The 24,397-nt window shown below is 42.5% G+C and overlaps 1 protein-coding gene across 5 annotated transcripts in view; it reads left to right on the top strand.

Annotated features, from left to right (window-relative positions):
• clip2 (CAP-GLY domain containing linker protein 2) overlaps positions 1-20,858 on the top strand; it is a 55,106-nt gene extending 34,248 nt beyond the window's left edge. For all 5 annotated transcript variants that reach the window (XM_034114039.1, XM_034114041.1, XM_034114040.1 and 2 more), the window contains 9 exons: positions 967-1,335; positions 2,277-2,834; positions 3,191-3,248; positions 4,450-4,533; positions 8,076-8,232; positions 16,895-17,054; positions 18,263-18,451; positions 19,822-19,881; positions 19,978-20,858. In XM_034114039.1, the coding sequence (XP_033969930.1) occupies positions 967-1,335; positions 2,277-2,834; positions 3,191-3,248; positions 4,450-4,533; positions 8,076-8,232; positions 16,895-17,054; positions 18,263-18,451; positions 19,822-19,881; positions 19,978-19,989 (1,647 nt within the window). In that variant the 3' untranslated portion in view covers positions 19,990-20,858. The remainder of the gene's footprint in view (positions 1-966; positions 1,336-2,276; positions 2,835-3,190; positions 3,249-4,449; positions 4,534-8,075; positions 8,233-16,894; positions 17,055-18,262; positions 18,452-19,821; positions 19,882-19,977) is intronic.
• The last annotated feature ends 3,539 nt before the right edge of the window (positions 20,859-24,397 follow it).

Consider the following 24,397-nt stretch of genomic DNA (forward strand, 5'->3'; position numbering starts at 1 on the left):
TAAAAGTACTCAGAGTGCAGGAAAAAGGATTTTATGTGTGCATATATTACATTACATTACATTACATGTCACTTGTTAGATGCTTTTATCCAAAGCGACTAACATACATTCAATACTGTGGACAATCCCCACAGGAGCAATTTGGGGTGAAGTGTCTCAGGGACACAACGACATGCTGACTGCAGTGGGACTCGAACTTGCTACCCCCTGATTCGAAGTCCAGCACACTATCCACTGAGCACACTATCCACTGAGCACACTATCCACTGAGCACACTATCCACTGAGCACACTATCCACTGAGCACACTATCCACTGAGCACACTATCCACTGAGCACACTATCCACTGAGCACACTATCCACTGAGCCACAGCCTCCCTATATATTCATTTTTATACATGTGATATTTCTAGATAATGTTGTTGCATCAAGTAGCATTTTACTGTTGGAGACAAGCAAAGCTCTGATGGACTTTCTGTCAAATATTTAAGTAATTTGACTATTTTTTTGACTTAAAAAGTTAGTCCACTAGTTGAATTTTTAGAGAAGCATTTTGTTAACAGTAGCTAAAGCTGTTGATAAATGTAGTGGAGTAAAAGTACATTATCTCCCTTTTAGATGTAGTGGAGTAGAAGTTTAAAGTTGCATTAAATGGAAATACTCAAGTATTTATTTTTATTTTGTATTCTACTAATTCAATATTAATACAGACAATTACTGAAACTCAATTAGTAGAAGCGGGAGGGCAGAAAGGATAGCTGATACAGAAAATAGCCCTTCCGTTAGTCAAGTAAAGTACACAATTGTACTTAAATACAGTACTTGAGTAAGTGCATTCAGTTACTTTCCCACCTCTGTTCTTTGGAATGACGTCGTTCAGCTTCAGGGTGTTTCTCAGTCGTTCTTTCGAAGCAGCCATCAGTGATCATTTCAGCGACAGTGACCATGTTGTTTTTTTCTCGCCAGCAAACCACGGTTGAGGAGCAGAGTCGCATCGTGCAGCTGGAGGAGGAGCTGAGCCTCCGGAGGGCGGAGATGGAGAACCTGCAGGTGAAGCTCCGAGGGTCCGACTCCCAGCAGGAGGACGGTGACGAGGCCCCGGGGTCCGAGCCCGAGACCCTCGTCCTGCGAGTACAGCTGGCCTCTGCGGGCCGCGAGCACAACAAGGAGAGCAGCGAGCTGAGGGAGAAGCACGAGGCGGAGCTAGAGGAGAGGCGGCAGGAGGTCGCTGAGCTGAGGGCCGAGCTGGAGACAAAGAGCCGGGAGCTGAGCGAGGTGAAGCTGAAGGTCCAGGACGCAAACAGGGAGAACGTGGAGATGATGGACACCTGGAAGGTATCTGTCCAATGCACACTGATCAGAGAGCTGTGGAATCAATCAATCAGTCCGATTTTATTCTGAAGAAGACAAGGGATTTTCAGGAAAAAAATTAAAGGCAAAAATATGAGACACATAGAGAGCTGGGAAACCTGAAGATCAGCAAAAAAAGTGAATTTTAATAATGAATTGTGAAAATGCATCAGGGCTTAGAACATGCTCTATTACAGTAAGTCTCATCCGTTGGCTACCTGGAAGGTATTCTGTCCAACGCAAACTGATCAGAGAGCTGTGGGAATGTGGGAATGGATTTGATGCTGAAGAAGACAATCTCAATCTTTATTTATTTATAGTGCACATTTTAAACAACCTCAGTTGACCAAAGTGCTGTACAGGGAACAAATACAATATAGAATAACACAATAGGAGTAAAATAATTAAACAATAATTAAAAACAAGATAAAAACATAGAGAAAGATGGGATTTTCAGGGTTAAATAAATAATAAAACACATGAGACAAATGGAAAGCTTGGAGCCTGAAGATCTTTCATTACCATGCTCTATTAGAGTGAGTCTCATACGTTGTTGCAGCAAGAAGGGAGAAGGAGAAATAACACCATTTGTTACATTGATATGAAATCAAAAACAAATTTAAACATTTTTAACAACAAAAAAAGCCTCCAAAATATCATTTTAAGACACGATACGATACGATAATACTTTAATGGTCAGATCAAGTCTGAAATGTGACTTGCATCACAGCAGCTCCATGTGTAACATCAACAAGGACAAATATCAAGACACAATACATGACAAACAAACATTTAACATGACAGCACAATCACTGAGAGAAAAAGACCCTTTAGCGTGCATTTGATCTGGATTCAGCTCTGTTCTGGGATTTAGCGCTGTAAGATCTTGAGGAGCACCGTATCTAATATTCCCCTTCCCTTTGCAGGATAAATTTGACTCCTTGGTGGTCCAGCACCAGCGCTCCCTGGAGGACCTGAAGGCCTCTCTGTCCGGGGATCACCCCGCGGCAGGAGGCGCCGAGCAGGCCTCTCTGGAGAGCCTGAAGACGGAGCACCAGCTGGAGGTGGAGAACCTGAAGGCCAAACACAAGATCGAAGCAGCCATCCTCACCAAGGAGCGCGAAGACTTCTGCACCCGCCTGACGGAGGCCAAAGAGCAGCTGGACAAGGGGAGCCAGAGCTGGAGGAGCGAGGCGGAGGCCAAGAGCAGCAGGAAGGCCCTGGAGGAGGCCGGAGAGAAGCTGCAGAGGGCGGAGCGACGGCTGGCCGAGGTGGAGAAGATCCACATGGAGAAGGACAGGAACTCAGAGGAGCTGAGAGAGAGGCTGGAGCTGTCGGAGAAGAAGACGAGCGACTACCAGGCGCTGCAGAACGCGCAGGCCGAGAGCCAGCAGGAGATCCAGAAGCTGGAGGAGCAGCTGAGGGTGACGGCCAATCAGCTGCAGGCAACGCAGGCCGACCGCTACACCTCCAACCATGCTAACGTGAGTAACACAGGAGATAAGAGGCGGGGATTTTTTTTGACTATCTGTGTGAATGTATTCTTTTTTCTACATCTGTCCGTACTGGAAGAGAGATCCTCCTCTCTTGCTCTCCCAGAGGTTTCTTCACTTTCCCCATTAAATGTCGGGTTTCTTTGGCAGTTTTTCCTTGTCCGTTGTGAAGATGTAAAGACAGAGGTCGTCGTAATTATATTCATATTCTGTATAAACTGTAAAGCCCCCTGAGACTAATGTAAAACTTGTATAAATACACTTTGATTGATTGATTGATGAGATAACTAAGTGTCGATATGCTGTCACTGCTTTGGTTTAAGCTTTAACACGTTATCCTTTTTCAGGTGATCGAAGACAACGACATTACAGAAGAGAAGATGAAGCTAAAACAGAATGTCGAAGGTATCAACGTCCATTTATTTTCATCAAAACATATGCATATACTTTAGTTTTTATTTTTCAAATATGAATGTATATTCTGCTCCATGTCCAATCATTTCTCGAGTTATAGAAACAAATATTTAAAACAGTTATTGAAGTTATAATGAAACCCCTTTACGGTTCAGAATAAATGTTCTATTAGTTTATACAAATAATGAGCAATTCTTATTTCTGCCACTTATGTCAATTATTATCTTTATTTTCTCACCATCAATTCTAGCATTTAAAATAAAGATAATAAGAGTTCATACTGGCTCAAATCACCATAACAAAATCTGGCTCCCTTGGCATAAAGGAGATCTGTCCACCAAGTATTCAGTATTATAAGATTTTCAGAAATCCTAATGTAACTTTGGAGACAATAGGTCACACCGGAGTACTTTTCCCACGTTAGTTCCGATATAGTTCCGAAATGTTGCGTTCACACCAAAAAAATCCGGAACTAGAAATTAGTTCATGAACCTTCTCACCCCCTTTTCAGTCCCTGCTAGAGAGCAGGTACTTTCCCTGGGAGAAAAAGGTTCCTATGTCTGATTGGCTGGGCGGATTGCAAACCACGCCCCGTAAAACTCGGAAAAGTTTTGTGAAGCCGCCATTTTATTTGCTGGCATTAGCATTATTAGCATTAGCATTAGCCCAGCACACAAACACAGAGAGACTAACTTATGGCAACACAAAAGAAAACATGGGAGCGGTGGAGATGAGGAGGTGTCGGCGTTCTGGCGATTTACTCAGAAGGCTTCAGTAGAAGCTGCTGGGAGTCCCAGCAGCTTCTACTGAAGCCTTCCCCAACTCCGGGGACTTCCGGCCGGGGACTTCGGGTGGCAGTATACGCCGTGAAGTTGTTTGCGGCCTGCCAGTAAACCCAAAGCAGAAGAAGAAGAAGTGACGTCAGCGGCTTCATTTGCCTAATCCTCCCTCAGGAACTTATTCCGGTGTGAACGCGATCTGTACTTAGTTCATGAGAACTAAAGAGTTCTGATGAACTAAGTACTGGGAACTAAGTACGGCAAAGTACTTGGTGTGAAAGCGCCTAATAAGTAACTTAAAGCCTCTTATGGACTGCGTTTGATTTGCCTTAGAGCCTGTGTCAGTCACTAATTGTGGTTTCTTGAACATTGTATCCTCAAAACACACTGACTGTTGTTTTCTTTATCTTCAGAAACAATGGAGAAGTTGATGAAACGGGAGAAAGAGGTGACGACTCTCACTTCCCAGGTGGAAGGTCTCAAATCCCAGCTCGGAGGTAAATGTCATTTTCCAAAGAAGAAAGAAAGACATCTGTCAATACTGTAATCCCTATAGAGAGCTCCTTTATTTTCACACACAATAGCATTGATTTTACAAACAGGAAAAGATAGTTTGGTGTTGCGTGTAGGCATGTTCCCCACCATGTCTCTTACATAGGAGCAGGACACACTGGAGTTGTTCAGTCTCTTTTTATAGTAATAGTTTTACAGTTGGTTGTCCGGCAGTGGCTCAGTCAGTAGGGGCTTTGACTGGGACCTGTAGGGTCGCCGGTTCAAGTCCCCGACCAGACCTAAAATATGGAGTGTGGACTGCTACCCTGCCGTGGTGTCCTTGAGCAAGGCACCAGACACCCCCCTTCCCCCCTCACTCCCATTGCTCCCCAGGCGCTGTACAATAGCTGTCCACTGCTCCTAGTACTAGACTCCTGGTACTAGACTCCTGGTACTAGACTCCTGGCGCTAGACTCCTGGCGCTAGACTCCTGGCGCTAGACTCCTGGCACTAGACTCCTGGTACTAGACTCCTGGCGCTAGACTCCTGGCACTAGACTCCTGGTACTAGACTCCTGGTGCTAGACTCGTGGTACTAGACTCCTGGTGCTAGACTCCTGGTGCTAGACTCCTGGCACTAGACTCCTAGTGCTAGACTCGTGGTGCTAGACTCCCGGTACTAGACTCCTGGTTCTAGACTCCTGGCGCTAGACTCCTGGCGCTAGACTCCCGGTGCTAGACTCCCGGTACTAGACTCCCGGTACTAGACTCCCGGTGCTAGACTCCCGGTGCTAGACTCGTGGTACTAGACTCCTGGCACTAGACTCCTGGTGCTAGACTCCCGGTACTAGATTCCCGGTGCTAGACTCCCGGTACTAGACTCCTAGTGCTAGACTCCTGGCACTAGACTCCTAGTGCTAGACTCCTGGTGCTAGACTTGTGGTACTAGACTCCTGGCACTAGACTCCTGGCGCTAGACTCCTGGTGCTAGACTCCTGGTACTAGACTCCTGGCGCTAGACTCCTGGCACTAGACTCCTAGTGCTAGACTCCTGGTGCTAGACTTGTGGTACTAGACTCCTGGCACTAGACTCCTGGCGCTAGACTCCTGGTGCTAGACTCCTGGTACTAGACTCCTGGCGCTAGACTCCTGGTGCTAGACTCCTGGTGCTAGACTCCCGGTACTAGACTCCCGGTACTAGACTCCCGGTACTAGACTCCCCGGTACTAGACTCCCGGTGCTAGACTCGTGGTACTAGACACCTGGCACTAGACTCCTGGTGCTAGACTCCCGGTACTAGACTCCCGGTACTAGACTCCCGGTGCTAGACTCCCGGTACTAGACTCCTAGTGCTAGACTCCTGGCGCTAGACTCCTGGTGCTAGACTCCTGGTGCTAGCCTCCCGGTACTAGACTCCCGGTACTAGACTCCCGGTGCTAGACTCGTGGTACTAGACTCCTGGCACTAGACTCCCGGTACTAGACTCCTGGTGCTAGACTCGTGGTACTAGACTCCTGGCACTAGACTCCTGGTACTAGACTCCTGGTGCTAGACTCCTGGTACTAGACTCCTGCTGCTAGACTCCTGGTGCTAGACTCCTGGTACTAGACTCCCGGTACTAGACTCCCGGTACTAGACTCCCAGTACTAGACTCCTGCTGCTAGACTCCTGGTGCTAGACTCCTGGTGCTAGACTCCTGGTACTAGACTCCTGGTGCTAGACTCCTGGTGCTAGACTCCTGGTGCTAGACTCCTGGCACTAGACTCCTGGTACTAGACTCCTGGTACTAGACTCCTGGTGCTAGACTCCTGGTGCTAGACTCCTGGTGCTAGACTCCTGGCACTAGACTCCTGGTACTAGACTCCTGGTGCTAGACTCCTGGTGCTAGACTCCTGGTGCTAGACTCCTGCTGCTAGGATGGGTTAAAAGCAGAGAACACATTTCACTGTGTGTGCTGTGTGCTCTGCATGTGTGTCCATTAAAGAGGGTTTCATCCGTCTGATTCCATCCATCTCTGTGGTTGGGTTGTGTGTCTGTGTTCGTTTAGAGTGTTTTGCTCCTTTTGTGTGTGCTTGTTTTTCCCTTTTGGTGGTCTTTTTGGGTGTCTTTGAAGTTGTTTTTGTGGTCTTTGTGAGTCTATTTCCAGCAGTTCTTTTGTTTGTAGCCTTTTGATGTTTCTTTGTGTGTCATTTAGCATCTCTTCATGGTTGGTACATGTCTTTTTTAGTTCCGTTCAGTAATCCTTCAATGCCTGCAGGGGAATTGTAGTGTTTTGCCATAAATGACGCTATTGGTTGAATCATCTCCTGGCCATTAGTCAAATAGGCTTTTGTTTTGGAGGAAATCTGACATATTTCTCATTTTGTAAACTCGTTAACTGAGTCATATTTAAATAAAGAGCATTTTAAGTGTCACATCATTGTAGTTCTCTGCGCAGTGCCCTGTGTGTTACTGACTGCAGGCTTCACTTCATTTTGTGTTCATCTTCACTGTTTCATTCTTTGATCAGCGCTGAGAAATCTGTCAAAAGGCGGTCTTTGAAAACTCCCATCACTTCAAAAGGACCCAAAACACTCTTCATGTAGCTCGGATAATCACATTGACACACTTTGAAGAACAGACTGTGAATATCTAAACATCAAGAAAGAGACACAACGCGGAGGATTATTCAGTTATGGGCCACACAGTCTACAGTGAAGTCGCTCTTTTTATCTTTGTGTCTGAAGGGATAGAAGTGGAGGAATACCAGCACAATATTGAACATAGAATTCTGTGGGGAGGGATACAACAAAATGGACAACCTGCACACCTGTATTTTTTTGTCTTTGACGCTATATGTGTTGTTTAAGTAAAAAGAAAATAAAGTTTAAAAAATAAATAAAAACATGGAAAAAACACAAATACAGTAGTAACACAAAGTGGGAGATCATACTACCTGAAGCCTTATTACTTCAGGTAACATATATTTTTGCACAGAAAGATGACTTCATATGCATTGTTGCTAATTTGGCTTTAAGTCAATCTTATCTCATCTAATCTAATATCATGTAATATAACATTATGTCATGAAATATGACATAATATTGTTTTAACAATTTATGCAAGGTGTTTAAATGAATTTCTAAATAACATTATCATAAATGCTGAATATACTGAACTGACAACTTATATTAAAGGGGACCTATCATGCAAAATGCGCTTTTTGATGTCTTTTATACGTAAATATGTGTCCCCGGTGTGTCGGGGAACTCACGCAGCGTCAGAAAATAAAACCCTCTCTCTTTTCCTCCGTACCCACATCTCTAAAAATGGGGCTACAACGGAGCTGATCCAGATTTGCGTCCGATATGACGTAATATCGGACGCTGGAAATCTGGATCAGCTCCGTCTAAAATGCATGATCTGTTTGGTATTTTGAGCAAAACACATCATAGACATGTTTTGATATATTTGTATATATCTGAGAGCCAAAATATATGCCTAAAAAAAGCATAATAGGAGACCTTTAAATTCAAATGTTCTCCTCCTTCTTAATTCCCTTCCTTCAGCTCTGGAGGGGAAGGTGCGCTCCGGAGAGAAGAAAGCCGAGGCTCTGGCGAGGGAGAAGGTGCGCGTGGAGTCGGAGCTGGAGTCCATGACCAAGAAGTCCCATGATGCATCTGGGCAGCTGGTCAATATCAGCCAGGAGCTGCTGAAGAAAGAGAGGTACGCAGACAGCGCTGCATTGATTTTACAATCTGCCTCAGCACTTACTGCCAGAGAGAAATGATCCTCGCAGAAATGTCGCACTGAAGTACAACATGTTATTAATTTGATAATGGACGGATACTTGGAGCCCACAGGCCATGTATTGATTTTAATCCACATATCTTCACCTTTATTTGTATCACGCTATTTCATTTTGTAATGTTTCATCTGGATACTGCCAATGTTGCAGTTATAACAGCGCCCTGCGGAGCAATCAGGCCCCGCTTTGTTGTTTGATTTCCTTTAGATTGTTCTTTTAAAAGTATCAGCCTTTGTTGTCGGCTTTCTGTCTTTTGTTGTTATTGTTTTTATGGTTTTCCTCTATTGGGAATGACGTTAAAGCAGCAATTCACACAGTCGTATTATGTTATATAAGTTTACAGAAAGATACATCCTTTCTGATGTTCCAATATAATTCACACTCGCGCTTCTATTGGCTATCGCTCCAACACATTGTATGTGATAGGCTAAGGGGCGGGACAAGTGGTTGACCAATCACAACAGAGTCGGCCAGCTAACCAATCAGAGCAGACTGGGCAGTGGTTTCAGACAGAGGGTGAAAAGAGGTGCTTGGATGGCAAATAAGTATTTGTTTTAATATGTGTGGAGGTTGAATGTAAAAGCCAAATTAAAAGTAATTTATGTTCCTAATATGGTCACTAATTCTGTATGAATCTTACACCAGGGGTTAGATATAATTACGATTTCCAGCAGGGATATTAATGAGGAAGCAGGGAGAAAAAGACTTTCCTTTATAACTTAAAAACACAAGGGAAATGCGTTCTGTGTTCAAGCTTTGCATTAAAATAAAACATAATAAAATGTTCTGTAAAAGAATAATAGTAAGCAATTAAATGTAGGAACATATTAGGCTTCTAGTTTCACAACGCCAGAAGCTTATAATGAATATTCTGCTTCCACTGTTCATGTGGGATTACTTATTAATAGCACCTCTAAGGGCCCTTAACAGCCTTATAATATAATACTAAAGTCATATTAGAAAAACATATTGAAACACCCTGGGCTATAATGTAGGCCTTAATGATAGGATGAATAAGTAAAAAAATAATACTAAAACATATCATTAGTTACTGGAGGAGTTTTTTATTGAACCTATCCATAAAATAATTTAAAACTTTTTGAATGAGACTTGATTCCACATTGCTGCCTGTAGTCATACTAGAAATGAAATGGTTACTCCCTGACAATAGTGTCCTGTTGAATTGTTTAGTTTAACAACTAAACAATTCAGCAGGACAGGTCTCTGCATCTGAGAAGTCAAGATGATGAAGAAATGCCTTAAATATGCATTCTCATTAATATCCAGAAGGGGGCGAAAAAGAGTTCAGATTGTATAGAAGTCTATGAGAAAAAGACCCTACTTCTCATACGATTTATAACCTCAGTAAACATTATTCGGAAGAGTTTATAGTCTCCATCTATAGTTTAAAGCAGTGGTTCTCAACTGGTGGGTCGCCAGATGTGTGAGTGAAGATTTATTTTGTTGAAAAAAGTCAAACTTTTATTTTGAAGGCCCGATTTTCTAACGCTGAGCATGCAGTAGGCGTTGGACTGGAAGTACCGGAGACCATAAACGGTTTTGAAAACTTCTGTCATAGTGATCATCTTCTCAATAAAACATCTTTGCTGATGTTTTTTCGAGTCTTCTGGCCAATCAGAATCAAGACTGTTGCCGGAAGTCCCCACGGAGAATAACTACGGTAGAACTATTCTTTATACATCCACGGGTACAACTTCAGATAGAAATGAACACATAATGAAATATGACCCCCGGTTTGATGATTGACAGGTCACAGAACAATGGGGGCTATCTACCCTTACCCACAATTTAAAGTAATTCACACAGACTCTGTCCTCTTTGCTCTTCTCTCTGTGAGGAGCAGAATGCGTAGTTTATATGTTAGTATTTCAAAAAATCTCCTGGGTTTTCAGCATGTCTGCCTTTTGATGTTATACAGTTCAGCTTTGATTCCATCATCTCATTAAACCTTATTTAAAAGCATACTTAAAGGGGACCTATCATGCAAAATGCACTTTTGTACGTCTTTTATACATGAATATGTGTCCCCGGTGTTCCAGGGAACTCACCAAGTGTCAGAAAACACAACCCTCTCTATTTTCCTCCATACCCAAATCTCTAAAAAAGGGGCTGCAACGGATCTGATAAAAACTGATCCAAATTTGAACACTGTCCTGACGTCAGGACGGTGGCGCTACGGCTATTGGGCCAACTCCACCAATCAGGAGGAGACAGCCACGGCCATTGCCGTTCGAAAGCGCTGGAGACGCTGTAGTACATATGCCAGGCCTGTAGGTGGTGCTGTTCTCACTGAATCTGCCCAGAGCTAAAACATGTCAAATTGAGCAAAATGAGGCATGGCTAAAATGCATGATCTGTTTGGTATTTTGAAAACAGAAACGTATAAATATACCTTATATAGGTATGGCCCTACAATATATCATTTAAATATACCATGATAGGTCCACTTTAAGTTATGTGAAGGGATATAAGGGATGCACTGTACTTCACTTTCATTAATAATGTATGATGAAAAGCGTATATATATTACAGCACGATTTTTTGTTGAATAGATTTGAGTGGTTCAAAATTTCGGGTCGCGATTTATTGACAAAGGAACAAGTGGGTCCCGAGGCCTGACCAGTTGAGAACCACTGGTTTAAAGTCTTATTCAATACAGCATGATGTTCATTTCTTAAATTGAGATCACATTTACAGTTAAAAAAACGAAAAAACAGGGGATGCTTTTGGGCCGAGAAGGTGACAGACAAAATGTCGAAGTTGAGCACACACCAATTGGAGACGTCACAGTGACTACGTCCATTTTTTTTTTTATATATACAGTAAGGTCCTCAATCTACCCACATGAGAAACATAGATATAACTATAATAACTTTTACTTGTAGGTTTGTTTACTTGCTGTAAAGAGTTACATTATAGTGACATCATGTTTGAAAGCAGTGTTAATGTTTTGTTTTTTGTTGAAACTAAAACACTTCGTAGAGTTGAAGCGATACTAAGATAAATGATAATTCTTTGGGTGTTTGTCACTACAATAAACCCTTTCACATTACACATATTTGATACTGTACATAGATATTTATGATCAGTGCAGCTTAGATACTGTATGATCCTCATATTTCTGTCGGCAGCTGCAGGTCATTATCGCCTAGTTGTGGATACAGAACATTTAGCAGACAAAGTTCTGTGTGTGTTTCGGGCTGGGTTTCGCTGTCTCGCAGACGGCCACTGGGCTCATAGGGAGGGGGGGGGGGGGGGGGGGGGCAGGAGCTCCAACAAGGCGTTTAGGACAGAGAGTGAATACACATACTATACAGAGATGCTGTATGAGAAACCAATGTGAGTTTGGAACATTGAACAATATAAATCTATTTTAGTAGACCTCAACAATGGAATTATGATCAGTAGAAATGGCCACGACATGGGACCTTTAAACTTTAATGAGGTTCATTATATGAGTAGCTGAAGTGGCAGTGTTCAGGGAATACCTGTGCACCTCATGGTTACATTAATTATTTAAGCTGTTCTCCACACTAGAGAGGACACACACTAGAGAGGACACACACTAGAGAAGACACACACTAGAAAGGAGACACACTAGAGAAGACACACACTAGAGAAGACACACACTAGAGAGGACACACACTAGAGAAGACACACACTAGAGAAGACAATCACTAGAGAAGACACACACTAGAGAAGACACACACTAGAGAAGACACACACTTGAGAAGGCACACACTAGAAAGGACACACACTAGAAAGGAGACACACTAGAGAAGACACACACTAGAAAGGACACACACTAGAAAGGACACACACTAGAAAGGACACACACTAGAAAGGACACACACTAGAGAAGACACACACTAGAAAGGACACACACTAGAAGACACACACTAGAGAAGACAGACACTAGAAGACACACACTAGAGAAGACACACACTAGAGAAGACACACACTAGAAAGGACACACACTAGAAAGGACACACACTAGAGAAGACACACACTAGAGAAGACAGACACTAGAGAAGACACACACTAGAGAAGACAGACACTAGAAAGGACACACACTAGAAGACACACACTAGAGAAGACACACACTAGAGAAGACAATCACTAGAGAAGACACACACTAGAGAAGACACACACTTGAGAAGACACACACTTGAGAAGACACACACTAGAAAGGACACACACTAGAAAGGACACACACTAGAAAGGACACACACCAGAGAGTCTCAGAGTCTTTTGAGGACACTTCCCGCAGAAGTCCCCCTCTATCAGGTTGCATTTCTTCATTTCTGGCACACTTCTCACCAAACTCCCAAAGCCATTGTAGTTGTTGTTCCTTGGCATTGCTAATCCAGCCAAGTGAAAAGAGAGTCATCACTGCAGACGTGCAGGGCTTCATTAAACACACTCACATTCACACGATGCATTTTGAAGGACACTACAGATTAGTCTAATTGTATTACATTATTGGCTAACTCACATTATGCGGTTCTTACATTATCGATGGTTATGATGTCAGTAAATGCTACAAGGCTTTACAAATAAGTGCTTCTGGCTACAGCAGAACATTTTCTTTTGTGCATTGTCACTGCAGCAATTATGTAATATGCAATAAAAATATGTCTACTGTAGGATCCATTGGTGGCCCCTTGAGTTAGTGTTATTTGATTGTAGTGTCATTATCTTCCCTAATGATCCTGCTGCTATGTGAGCCTGCCATCCTTTTAGGAAAACAAACGAGTACATTAAAGTGAACACATTGTTACACATCTATATCTTTGGAAGATAATTCAAGAAAGCCAATTACTAGCAAGGCTTATGATGGAAGAAATATTGATTTTTCTTTTTTGTTGAAGCAAACAATAATACAAGACCATATATAACTATGCATGTCACGGGGGAAGAAAATCAATGTTACTGAGCAGAGCGCTGTCATAGTTAGGAGCCCGAGGAGCTGCAGCAAACTGTGTAGGAGGAGGAAGAATACATTATCAGTGATATGGAGGACATTGCTTCATTAAACAAAAGTGAAACAACCTTTTGCATGCATTCACTTAGTTTTTGTCCACTGGGGGGCAGCAGAAACGAGCTGTGAACACAATACTGACATGGCAAACTTGTTAGCAAACAACTAAATACAACACTATTACACATATTACAAAGAGTTATTTAATGGATTGTTAAAGGGGCCCTATTCTGCATATTTTCAGGTTCATATCATATGTAGTGTCTCTACTTTAAAGAGTCCTCTCCTGCTGATGTTCAGGTGCATATCAGTATGTAGTGTCTCTACTTTAAAGAGTCCTCTCCTGCTGATGTTCAGGTGTATATCAGTATGTAGTGTCTCTACTTTAAAGAGTCCTCTCCTGCTGATGTTCAGGTGTATATCAGTATGTAGTGTCTCTACTTTAAAGAGTCCTCTCCTGCTGATGTTCAGGTGTATATCACTATGTAGTGTCTCTACTTTAAAGAGTCCTCTCCTGCTGATGTTCAGGTGTATATCAGTATGTAGTGTCTCTACTTTAAAGACTCCTCTCCTGCTGATGTTCAGGTGTATATCAGTATGTAGTGTCTCTACTTTAAAGAGTCCTCTCCTGCTGATGTTCAGGTGTATATCAGTATGTAGTGTCTCTACTTTAAAGAGTCCTCTCCTGCTGATGTTCAGGTGTATATCAGTATGTAGTGTCTCTACTTTAAAGAGTCCTCTCCTGCTGATGTTCAGGTGTATATCAGTATGTAGTGTCTCTACTTTAAAGAGTCCTCTCCTGCTGGTGTTCAGGTGTATATCAGTATGTAGTGTCTCTACTTTAAAGAGTCCTCTCCTGCTGGTGTTCAGGTGTATATCAGTATGTAGTGTCTCTACTTTAAAGAGTCCTCTCCTGCTGATGTTCAGGTGTATATCAGTATGTAGTGTCTCTACTTTAAAGAGTCCTCTCCTGCTGATGTTCAGGTGTATATCAGTATGTAGTGTCTCTACTTTAAAGAGTCCTCTCCTGCTGATGTTCAGGTGTATATCAGTATGTAGTGTCTCTACTTTAAAGAGTCCTCTCCTGCTGATGTTCAGGTGTATATCAGTATGTAGTGTCTCTACTTTAAAGAGTCCTCTCCTGCTGATGTTCAGGTGTATATCAGTATGTAGTGTCTCTACTTTAAAGAGTCCTCTCCTGCTGATGTTCAGGTGTATATCAGTATGTAGTGTCTCTACTTTAAAGAGTCCTCTCCTGCTGATGTTCAGGTGTATATCAGTATGTAGTGTCTCTACTTTAAAGAGTCCTCTCCTGCTGATGTTCAGGTGTATATCAGTATGTAGTGTCTCTACTTTAAAGAGTCCTCTCCTGCTGATGTTCAGGTGTATATCAGTATGTAGTGTCTCTACTTTAAAGAGTCCTCTCCTGCTGATGTTCAGGTGTATATCAGTATGTAGTGTCTCTACTTTAAAGAGTCCTCTCCTGCTGATGTTCAGGTGTATATCAGTATGTAGTGTCTCTACTTTAAAGAGTCCTCTCCTGCTGATGTTCAGGTGTATATCAGTATGTAGTGTTTCTACATGTCTCCATGCTTTAATGTTCAAAAAGCTCTTTATTTTTCTCATACTGCCTGTGCTGCATCACCTCTTTTCACCCTCTGTCTGAAACCAGAGCCCAGTCTGTTGTGATTGGTCAACCGCTTAGAGATGTCCCACCCCTTAACCTCACGTATAAATTGGAGCGTTAACCAATAGTAGCGCGAGTGTTACATCGTGATGTCACTATGAACACAGGGATTCTAGCTATTGCAGGACATTTACATGCAAGGGCTGTGTCAAAATAATATTTGTTGCGGGCTTTGAAACTCAGTGAACTGTCACATTTTCCCGAAACGTATGGTCATTATTTAATTATTTTGAACTGTACTTTGCTAATATTGTGTAAAAAGTTACAAGGACAAAAACATTTCAAGGATTTTTTGCATTTTATTGATACGTCAAGGCAACCAAATATGCTAATAGCATATCTTAAAGACACAGTGAAAGCCCCAAGAAATTATTGATTGAATGAACAAAACAATATGAATAGACTATAGCCTATGCCAGGGGTCGGCAACCTTTTTGATATGAAGTGCCATTCAAAAGCAGTGTGTGGACCTGTCAGCGCAACTTACATGATGCCGAATTTAACAAACACATTGAAATAATTGGTTTAAACAGCAATCAATAAGGATGATCGTCCGTTCTGTGATTCTCCAGAACACACAGATGGCCAGTCCGCCCCTGTGTAGCATGTTATTTCGATGAGAGATGAGCAGATCGCCACTGGGCTTTCAACTAAAGACACAGCCACGCAAAAACTGCGGCATTTGTAAAGCTCCTTATGGGTACTGCAATTTGTGAAGTGCTTTCCTCCGTGGTGAAACGATCAGCACTGCACCACGGAGGAAAGCGGCAGAAAGTCGCCTGGAGTTAAAGAGAGCGGGGCTGCGTTGCGTGCATGGCAGGTAACGGGGAGACGCGCTCTGGCGGCGGTCTCGTTCAGGATCCGAAAATAACATTTAAATATTTTTGCACACTTATTCCACTTATTCCTATAGTGTGCCACTGGTTACGGTGCCAGGGGTTGCCGCACACAAACACACGCTATTCATCTGAGAAAGTATAATGAATAATGTGGAATAACTAGTGCCTAATTAATGAACTATTTGGACATTGTTTGGTTAATGCGTAAGTAATCAATTCTGAAAAGTCAAAACAATTATGGATTTGAATAGTGATTCAACAATAATTTCAGCAACAAAGGAATGTTTTTGCACAGAGTATTTCTTTTAGAAAACGGAAATGATGCTCTCGGTGGGTGATTTGCATATACATATAAATCGTCTGAATAAGGGCATTAAAGCAGCTAACCCCTCTGGGTAACATGTGGTGCCCTGGTCACAGAGAAAAATAACCAGTGTATGTTTTCCACTTATATTAGTATGCGAGTAAACAGCCAAATATGTTTGAATATGGAAATGTACAGAGGTGAAGCCGCCTCCACAATCCCCACCGACCGAACCGGCTGATATATAATTCACATCCTGGGTCTGGAGCTTTCAAATGATAATGACCTCTGAGCAGATGTACCACTCATGTGATCTTTGACAGCAGACATTGTCTTTATTTGTTCTTTAGAGAGTTCGTAGCAATAATTGGCAGAACCAGAATTCCTTTATTTGTCCCACAACGGGGAAATGTACATTATTACCACAGCAGAAGTATAGTGCAGATAAAGGGAAGAGAATAGACTTGCATATTGCGGGTTGTAAATAAATTGAGAGAAACAAGAAAGCATGAGGGTATAATGCACATGCTATATATTGCACAAAGTTTTATATTTACAGGCAGTGTATCAGGGGTACCAGAGTTTGTGTGTGTGTGTGTGTGTGTGTGTGCGTGCGTGCGTGCGTGGATGTAACGTCTGACCACTGCAGGAAGGAAGGACCTGCCGTATCTCTGTTATAGAACGAACACACACTCAAGCTTGCCTGTTTGATTTGTTTCTCATATGTTTAGTTTTTTTGTGTTTCCAGGAGTCTGAATGAACTGCGGGTGTTACTCCTGGAGTCTCATCGCCACTCGCGGGACATGGAGAAAGATCTGACCCGGGAAGTGCACAAGGCCGAGTGGAAGGTGAAGGAGCAGAAACTTCAGGAGGACATCAAGACCCTGCGCGAGAAACTGCTTCTGCTGGTGAGGAAGTGTGATGAACGCTGCTTCTGAAACTGCTGGGATTACTTTTGATTTCCCATATTCTAGTAATGTTGTGGTTGCTAAATCCCCAGCTAGTTTCATGTAACGTACACAAAAGCGTTGCACGTTCTACCCTAGAAATCTATTATAACTTACCAAGGTGAGTCAGTACATCATAGATTAATTGGGTGAGGAATAGGGAAGTCTTACTGGACACAATCAACATTAAGCTATCCTCCTGGTTCCAGCTTCATATTGAATGGATAAAGAGATATATCAAACTAAAAAAGAGAAGCCTCACCCTGGCCTCAATGCCTGTCATGATATACAAAATACTCTAGCAACTCTATACATAATGAAAGATGGGAAAATCATTACTTTTTAAATGAATAGTGAAAGTCAACGCAACAGATGCTAATATTGTATGGGTAAAAATCCCAAAAATGCTTGGTCCTGCATTCCCCAAAAAGCAACTTGATGGCATCTTTATGTCATACCGTGCCAAATAAACTCAACACAGACCATTGCTACATATGTGCTCAAATATATTGCCAAAAAGATTTGTATAACGTTAAATATTTACCACCAATACACAGACATTCTATCACTGTTTTCTCGACAATGACTTAGCCTCCCAATACATCATTTGTGACTTTTTTTCAACCTTATTCATGTTTCATTTTTGTAGCTGGAATGGGGTTTCTCCAGATTACAGAGTAGAGTGCTGTTTCCACAGACTGCTGGAAGGCAGCTGTTGGTTAATGTAATCACTGCTTAATCAGTGGCAGCTGAGATGATCCCTCAGAGGAAGTTCATTTGTTGAAATGTGAAAATCTGGGTAGCTTGTGGTAGGAGATTGAGGTGAGATTATTGTCACCCATGTATGTTATATGCGCAGTAACTAGTCTGCTCACATTTGAGTACGTATGCGGGCGTATTTTGTATGTATGTTATTTCAAGGCTTTTATTGTCATGTGTGCATACTGTAGCTACAGTGTAGTTATGACAATGAAAGTCTTAGGTCACAGGGTCCTCCAACAGTGCAACATAATATAACAGATAATTAAATCAAATCAAATAGAATATAATAGAAACAGAATATAATAGAAACTGTTTAAAAAAATGACAATAAAAAAAAAATATATGAAAATCTGCTCTTTACCATTTTTTACCAACATACTGACTCACTCCTGCTCTGTGTGTTTCAGGGTCGGGAGCGGTCCTCCCCGGACCACCGGCGGCACTCCATGCTGGACCCCTCGATGCTGGACTCGGAGATGAGCCGGCTCCGGCAGCGGCTGCTCGGCACAGAGGACGCCCTGCGGGGGGCCATGGAGCACAACCAGCAGGTGGACCAGCTGGTGCTGGCCATGCGCAGACACCCCGAGAAAAGCCCGGTAAAACCTCAACTCCACTTCATAATAATAATAATACATTTTATTGGTAAAGCACCTTTCATTGCTAAAAGTAATCCCAAAGTGCTACAAGGGGCGTAATAGAAAAAAGAAACACAAGTTTAATCAAAGGCTTTTTTTAAAACATGTTCAAAGCATGGAAATAGTTTGGATGTGAGGCAGCTTGGGAAGAAGCCTTTAAAGATTCAAAGGCAATGTTGGCGATGAAAATCTTAAGTCCCTGGCTCTCAAACAGTGTAGATATAGACATACATGATACTTGAAAGTCACGTCCTTAAAAGAAAAGCGATATACTTAAGCTACGTACATGTAAAATAGAATATGGAATAATTTGACTCTGCTATCATTTTCAATGTATGGAATAAATTAACGTTAGCTTAGTTTATCACAAAGACTGAAAACAGGAAAACAGCTAGCCTCGCTCTGACTAAATTAAAAATATCTTATTACCCATGCTCCTCTCTAAAGCGTATCCTACCTCCCTGCCATCAGAGTGGTTACAATCTCCACATCTGAGCTCAGCGAGAGCCAAAAATGGGTTGAAATAGTCCTTTATGTTAATGTAACTCACAACACAAAGACAATCATGTTCAGAATTGGCTTTAACCCTCCTATTGTCTTTGTTTCCCCCCTTACTTTGGTGTTCGCGGTCAAATTTGACCGGTCCTGTTTGAACTGCTATTACATTAACACAAAAACCATTAATCATCACCACATTTCATTGAACACCCTTTCAAACTGTACATATTGTATCAGACTACTGGTATACATGAACAACTGCAGTACATATACAAAGAACAGACACTGAACATGTATTGCGTGTGCCAGGTGTGATCCATGTGGGGGGATGGGCACATAAGAGCGGGAAATGTGTCAAATTGTTGTGTGTGTGTGTGTGTGTGTGTGTGTGGTGTGTGTGTGTGTGTGTGTGTGTGTGTGTGTGTGTGTGTGTGTGTGTGTGTGTGTGTGTGTGTGTGTGTGTGTGTGTGTGTGTGTGTGTGTGTGTGTGTGTGTGTGTGTGTGTGTGGTGTGTGTGTGTGTGTGTGTGTGTGTGTGTGTGTGTGTGTGTGTGTGTGTGTTTTATCTGATCCGGATGGTTACTAATTCCTTTTCTTTGTGGCGGACCGGGAACACCATGGGTGTTACAAAGTTGACTAAATCATCCAAAACTCAATGAAAGTGTTGATCAGCAATTCTCTATGTTCAAATATCTACTGTGAAGGATATCATAAAGCCTTAATGCAATCGAATGTAAAACAAAAAAGTTATGATTGATGAAAGTAGTAAATCGGTCAGATTTGACCCGAACACAACAGGAGGGTTAATCATCAATTGTTTACTGTGTTTTTCAGGTGCATGGTGTAAACTCAGCCAATGGGATTCATCATCAGGAGTCCGGCAGTACTCGAGATGTTAGTACTATTTCATTACACTTAAAACCATGATATGATTGTGGCAATATTACAACATCTGTCAGTGCTAAGACATGTTGTTTCCTTTCTTTTCAGGAGCAACACTGATATGAGCAGAAGAGATCAGACTGAACTGGGACATCTTAAAGAAAAAGCTGGTCCGACGTTTCCTCCTGACCCTTCGATGGACGCCTGAAGAAGATTTCAGTTTACACTCCAAACCAAAACAGCGAATCTCCATCTCCAGTGATTTTATGTGTTGTTGCAGAAAGCACCTATTAGCCAATCATGACGACCGCTTAAAGTACTATAAAATATAAACAGGTAATGGGACATGAAGAGATATTATCGGTACAAACTCTGTGACAATTCCTAATTTTGAACCGGAAGGCAAAACGGCTGATGGACAACGACGTGAAGAACTGAAGATCTCAGTCCCTCTGTTTGTTTTATTTATTGCTTTGACTTTGATTGAATCCTGTATGAGTAAGCTGTGTTGGCCAGTGGTACTCAGAGCAATGGCTGACTTTTATTTTAGGGAGTTTGGCTCATGTGTCACTTTACTTCATATCTAATGAGAAGTGTTAGAAACCTCATTACGGTCAGCTCTGTCCAGTGTTCACGCTGCCGCTTTAGTGTACAATATGATCAATAACTGTGGAATTAAAAAGGATTGTTCAAGTAATACTCCACCCCAAAATCTGTCTTTTATTGATAAAACACAAACACTGTTCAACCCTTCTTCGATTGTAATCAGGGCACATTTATTTATAATGGATATCAATGTCGGACAGTTTTTTGTTTGGATTTTTCTTTTTTAAACAGTCCCCGACACCTTATATCCCACTTCCTGAAACATAATCCACTTCTCCTTCACTCACCAGGGTACAGCAAATACTCTGCTTCTGTTTCAGTCATCACAAACCATTTGATACTGAAAATGTGTCTTTTAAAGCATTTTCAGTCAGACAACTCACGTGTTTCTTAATATACAGAAGCAGCATATAGTTTGAGTTTGGCGTCTAGGCTCGGGCCTCATCACTCCACAGATTTACAAAGAACATTGAGTGATGATTAGATAACTATCCCCCCGAGCCTACAGGTGGAAGCTGGGGTGGAAGCTGGGGTGGAAGCTGGGGTGGAAGCTGGGGTGGAAGCTGGGGTGGAAGCTGGGGTGGAAGCTGGGGCTGAAGCTGGGGTGGAAGCTGGGGTGGAAGCTGGGTTGGAAGCTGGGGCTGAAGCTGGGGTGGAAGCTGGGGTGGAAGCTGGGGTGGAAGCTGAGGTGGAAGCTGAGGTGGAAGCTGGGGTGGAAGCTGGGGTGGAAGCTGGGGTGGAAGCTGGGGTGGAAGCTGGGGTGGAAGCTGGGGTGGAAGCTGGGGTGGAAGCTGGGGTGGAAGCTGAGGTGGAAGCTGAGGTGGAAGCTGGGGTGGAAGCTGGGGTGGAAGCTGGGGTGGAAGCTGGGGTGGAAGCTGGGGTGGAAGCTGGGGTGAAAGCTGGGGTGGAAGCTGGGGTGAAAGCTGGGGTGAAAGCTGGGGTGGAAGCTGGGGTGAAAGCTGGGGTGAAAGCTGGGGTGGAAGCTGGGGTGGAAGCTGGGGTGGAAGCTGGGTTGGAAGCTGGGGTGGAAGCTGGGGTGGAAGCTGGGGTGGTGGTGGGGCAGGCGAGCAGCAGCAGCAACATGAAACACAGCAGCAGGAACATGAACGCAGCAATAGCAAGTGAACACAACAGTGGCAGCAGCATGAGCGAGGCAGAGGCAGGACGACCTGGCAGCTTCAATAGAGCGGCATGTTTAGGAGAATGTGTTTGGTTGGTTGTAAGAGGGACGAGGTGCGCCACGTGTTAATGTATCATTGGTGCTCGAGTTGACTGCCTGAACTAGCTCGCAGGCTTCGCCACATTTTATGTAATTTACAAAAGCTTGCAAAACCCTGTAGGAGCGAGTTACAGTTCTCCCAAAGTGTCTTGAATGAAAATCGTATACTCTGAAATTGTTCCACGTCTAGATCTGGGTCTTTAAAGTAAGCCATCAAGCACAACATGGTGTCTTGATATAAGAAATAAGAAAGAGAGAGAGTCTTGTTGTTCCCTCTGGCAGCCTTTGAGTGCATTATCACGCTTATATAACAGCCACTTCTAAAATAAAACATTAAAGGAAAATCTGATTCCCTACACATCAAGTTAAAATCAAACAGTACATTCTGACATATGTGGCCTCCATGTTTACTTCAGTCAGACAGCAGAAAGTGTATTGTTCCTTTTTAACGTGGTACAGTTCAGCCGAGTTGACCCTGGAATCGGATTTTAGCCGCTTTTTAAACGTTGTTATCCAAACCAAATAAGTAAATAATCCCAACTGAGGACTTTGACATGCATTGTGACACTGACAACTGTCGATTATACATTTAAATCACCAATGTGCACTCTAAAGTTATCTGTAAACAGGACTGAAAGGTGTCGGGTAAAGTGGCTTTTGGACCAATATTCCTTTGAAATAGTCATTTGTTTTGCCATGTGCAAAGGACTTCTTGACAGGGCTTCTCCTAAATGTATTTCTGATTTATGTTAAAGAATGCTTAAGAGATTACAGTTAATTATTCAAGACTTTTGTGTTCTCTTATATCAAAACACATCTTAGCAGTATCAGCTTTTTTTTTTACGTATCAGCAGGGCCGTCCCTCCCTACAGGCCAATCATGCAGACTGCGTGGGGCCTCACCTTGCGGAGGGGGCCTCACCTTGCAGAGGGGGCTTCACCTTGCGGAGGGGGCCTCACCTTGCGGAGGGGGCCTCATCTTGCAGAGGGGGCTTCATCTTGCAGAGGGTGCCTCAACTGAGCCGAAAATGTGGCGCACCTATGCGCTTATGTGGCGCAATTAGTGAGGCGCGGCACGGTTTCGCCGCTGCGAGGCTCCACTAGCACCCCCCCGTCGACGCTCGTGAAACACAGGGCCTCATCATATAATTTTGCGTGGGGCCTCATGTTGGCCAGGGACGTCCCTGCGTATCAGTACAGACTCCATCCATACACGAGTATTAACTTATTAAATATGTTACAAACCAGTCTTATTTGATGCTGTATCTAAATGTACTGGATTACTTGACTGACCTTTTGTTAAGTAGGGCTACTGAAGGGCTGCCACAGGAGCTAAAACCCAAACAATGTGTAAAATGTTACTCTCATCATTCCCCAGGTTAAGAACATCTGGATTTTATTCACGAAAAATGTCCAAATATTGTTTTATCCATAAATTCACTCTGAGATCCTGTTTGTATTGGTCAGAGGGAACTGTTGCTGTATAGGAGACATTAATCCTGGGCAAAACATGAAGGGCAGACGCTGGTCGGCGACAATAAAACTTACATTTTCCATTGGATATTGTACATGGCCTTTTATGCTGGAGGGTTATACCCTTTGGATTATTGCTGCAATGGTTTCGGAGATTGAATCATTAAATATTAACAATGTGGGCAAAGACTGGTGGTGTTTTATTTCACACTCTTTCATACTACCGTCTGTTTTTAAGGGCAAAACATAGCATATTTCTACAGATTCACACAGAATACCACTAAGAAGTTGGTGGTTTGGGAAATTCTGCCAGTAACCATGTATCCATTCCTAAGCAAAACACACAGAAGACACAATAAATCCTGTTAGAAATCTCTCGTCTCAGGCAAATATTTGGTATTAAAGTGACTTGATGAGAATAGTCGGCAATAACTGAAATGTGTGGAAAGATGGGCTTACCCTCCTGACATGCAGACATTGCATGTTTATTTACAATTTCTGGATTTATAACCTCCACACATATCACTTGTACTTGTCGGCCTTGGCAAATGTCAGGTCTTATCCAAACGTCCCAGTTTTTTTGCTAAAGGGCAGATGGGTTATGCTGGTGACATTTGAATAAATAAGTGATCACTTTTTTGGCAGAAGCAGTACAAAAAAAGCACAGGCACAAATCCATGTGTTACTCTTGGTTTAACTAATTATTTCATAGCAGTTTAGGGGTGTATCAATGCAACCAGAACTAACCATATTATAGTGATATAGTGGATTATATACCATTTATGATTGGGTTTAATATAAATCTGACTGCATTTATTATAAGATCACTTTTATTCCCCTTTCACTAGGATATGAACTTTCCCCTATATTAAATTGACAAGCTATTTTAGGCACAAGAGCTATGGTATTACAGTAATTACCAGAAGATCAATGCTGTATCCACTTTGGACTAATCCTTAAACATAATTTGCATACTATCATGTCAAACCACTTTCATGCAGTCTGAAAGGATTTTTTTTTGTGTAAACCAAAACTGACAGTGTGTGAAGTTGCAGCCAAAGTGGCAGAGAGGAATTTAATCAGTCACACTAATAAAATAAAAAACAATATATCCCCTCTCCATGTAAATGTAGTTCCCCGAGGGTATTTCCAGAGGTTCCTCCGCTAATCCTGTATGTAAATTGCAGCCAATAGATGCTGTTGTTGAGTTGGGCTTGGATTAGCAGGAGGC

The sequence above is a fragment of the Trematomus bernacchii genome, unplaced genomic scaffold (assembly GCF_902827165.1).
Source record: "Trematomus bernacchii unplaced genomic scaffold, fTreBer1.1, whole genome shotgun sequence".
Classification (NCBI taxonomy): domain Eukaryota; kingdom Metazoa; phylum Chordata; class Actinopteri; order Perciformes; family Nototheniidae; genus Trematomus; species Trematomus bernacchii.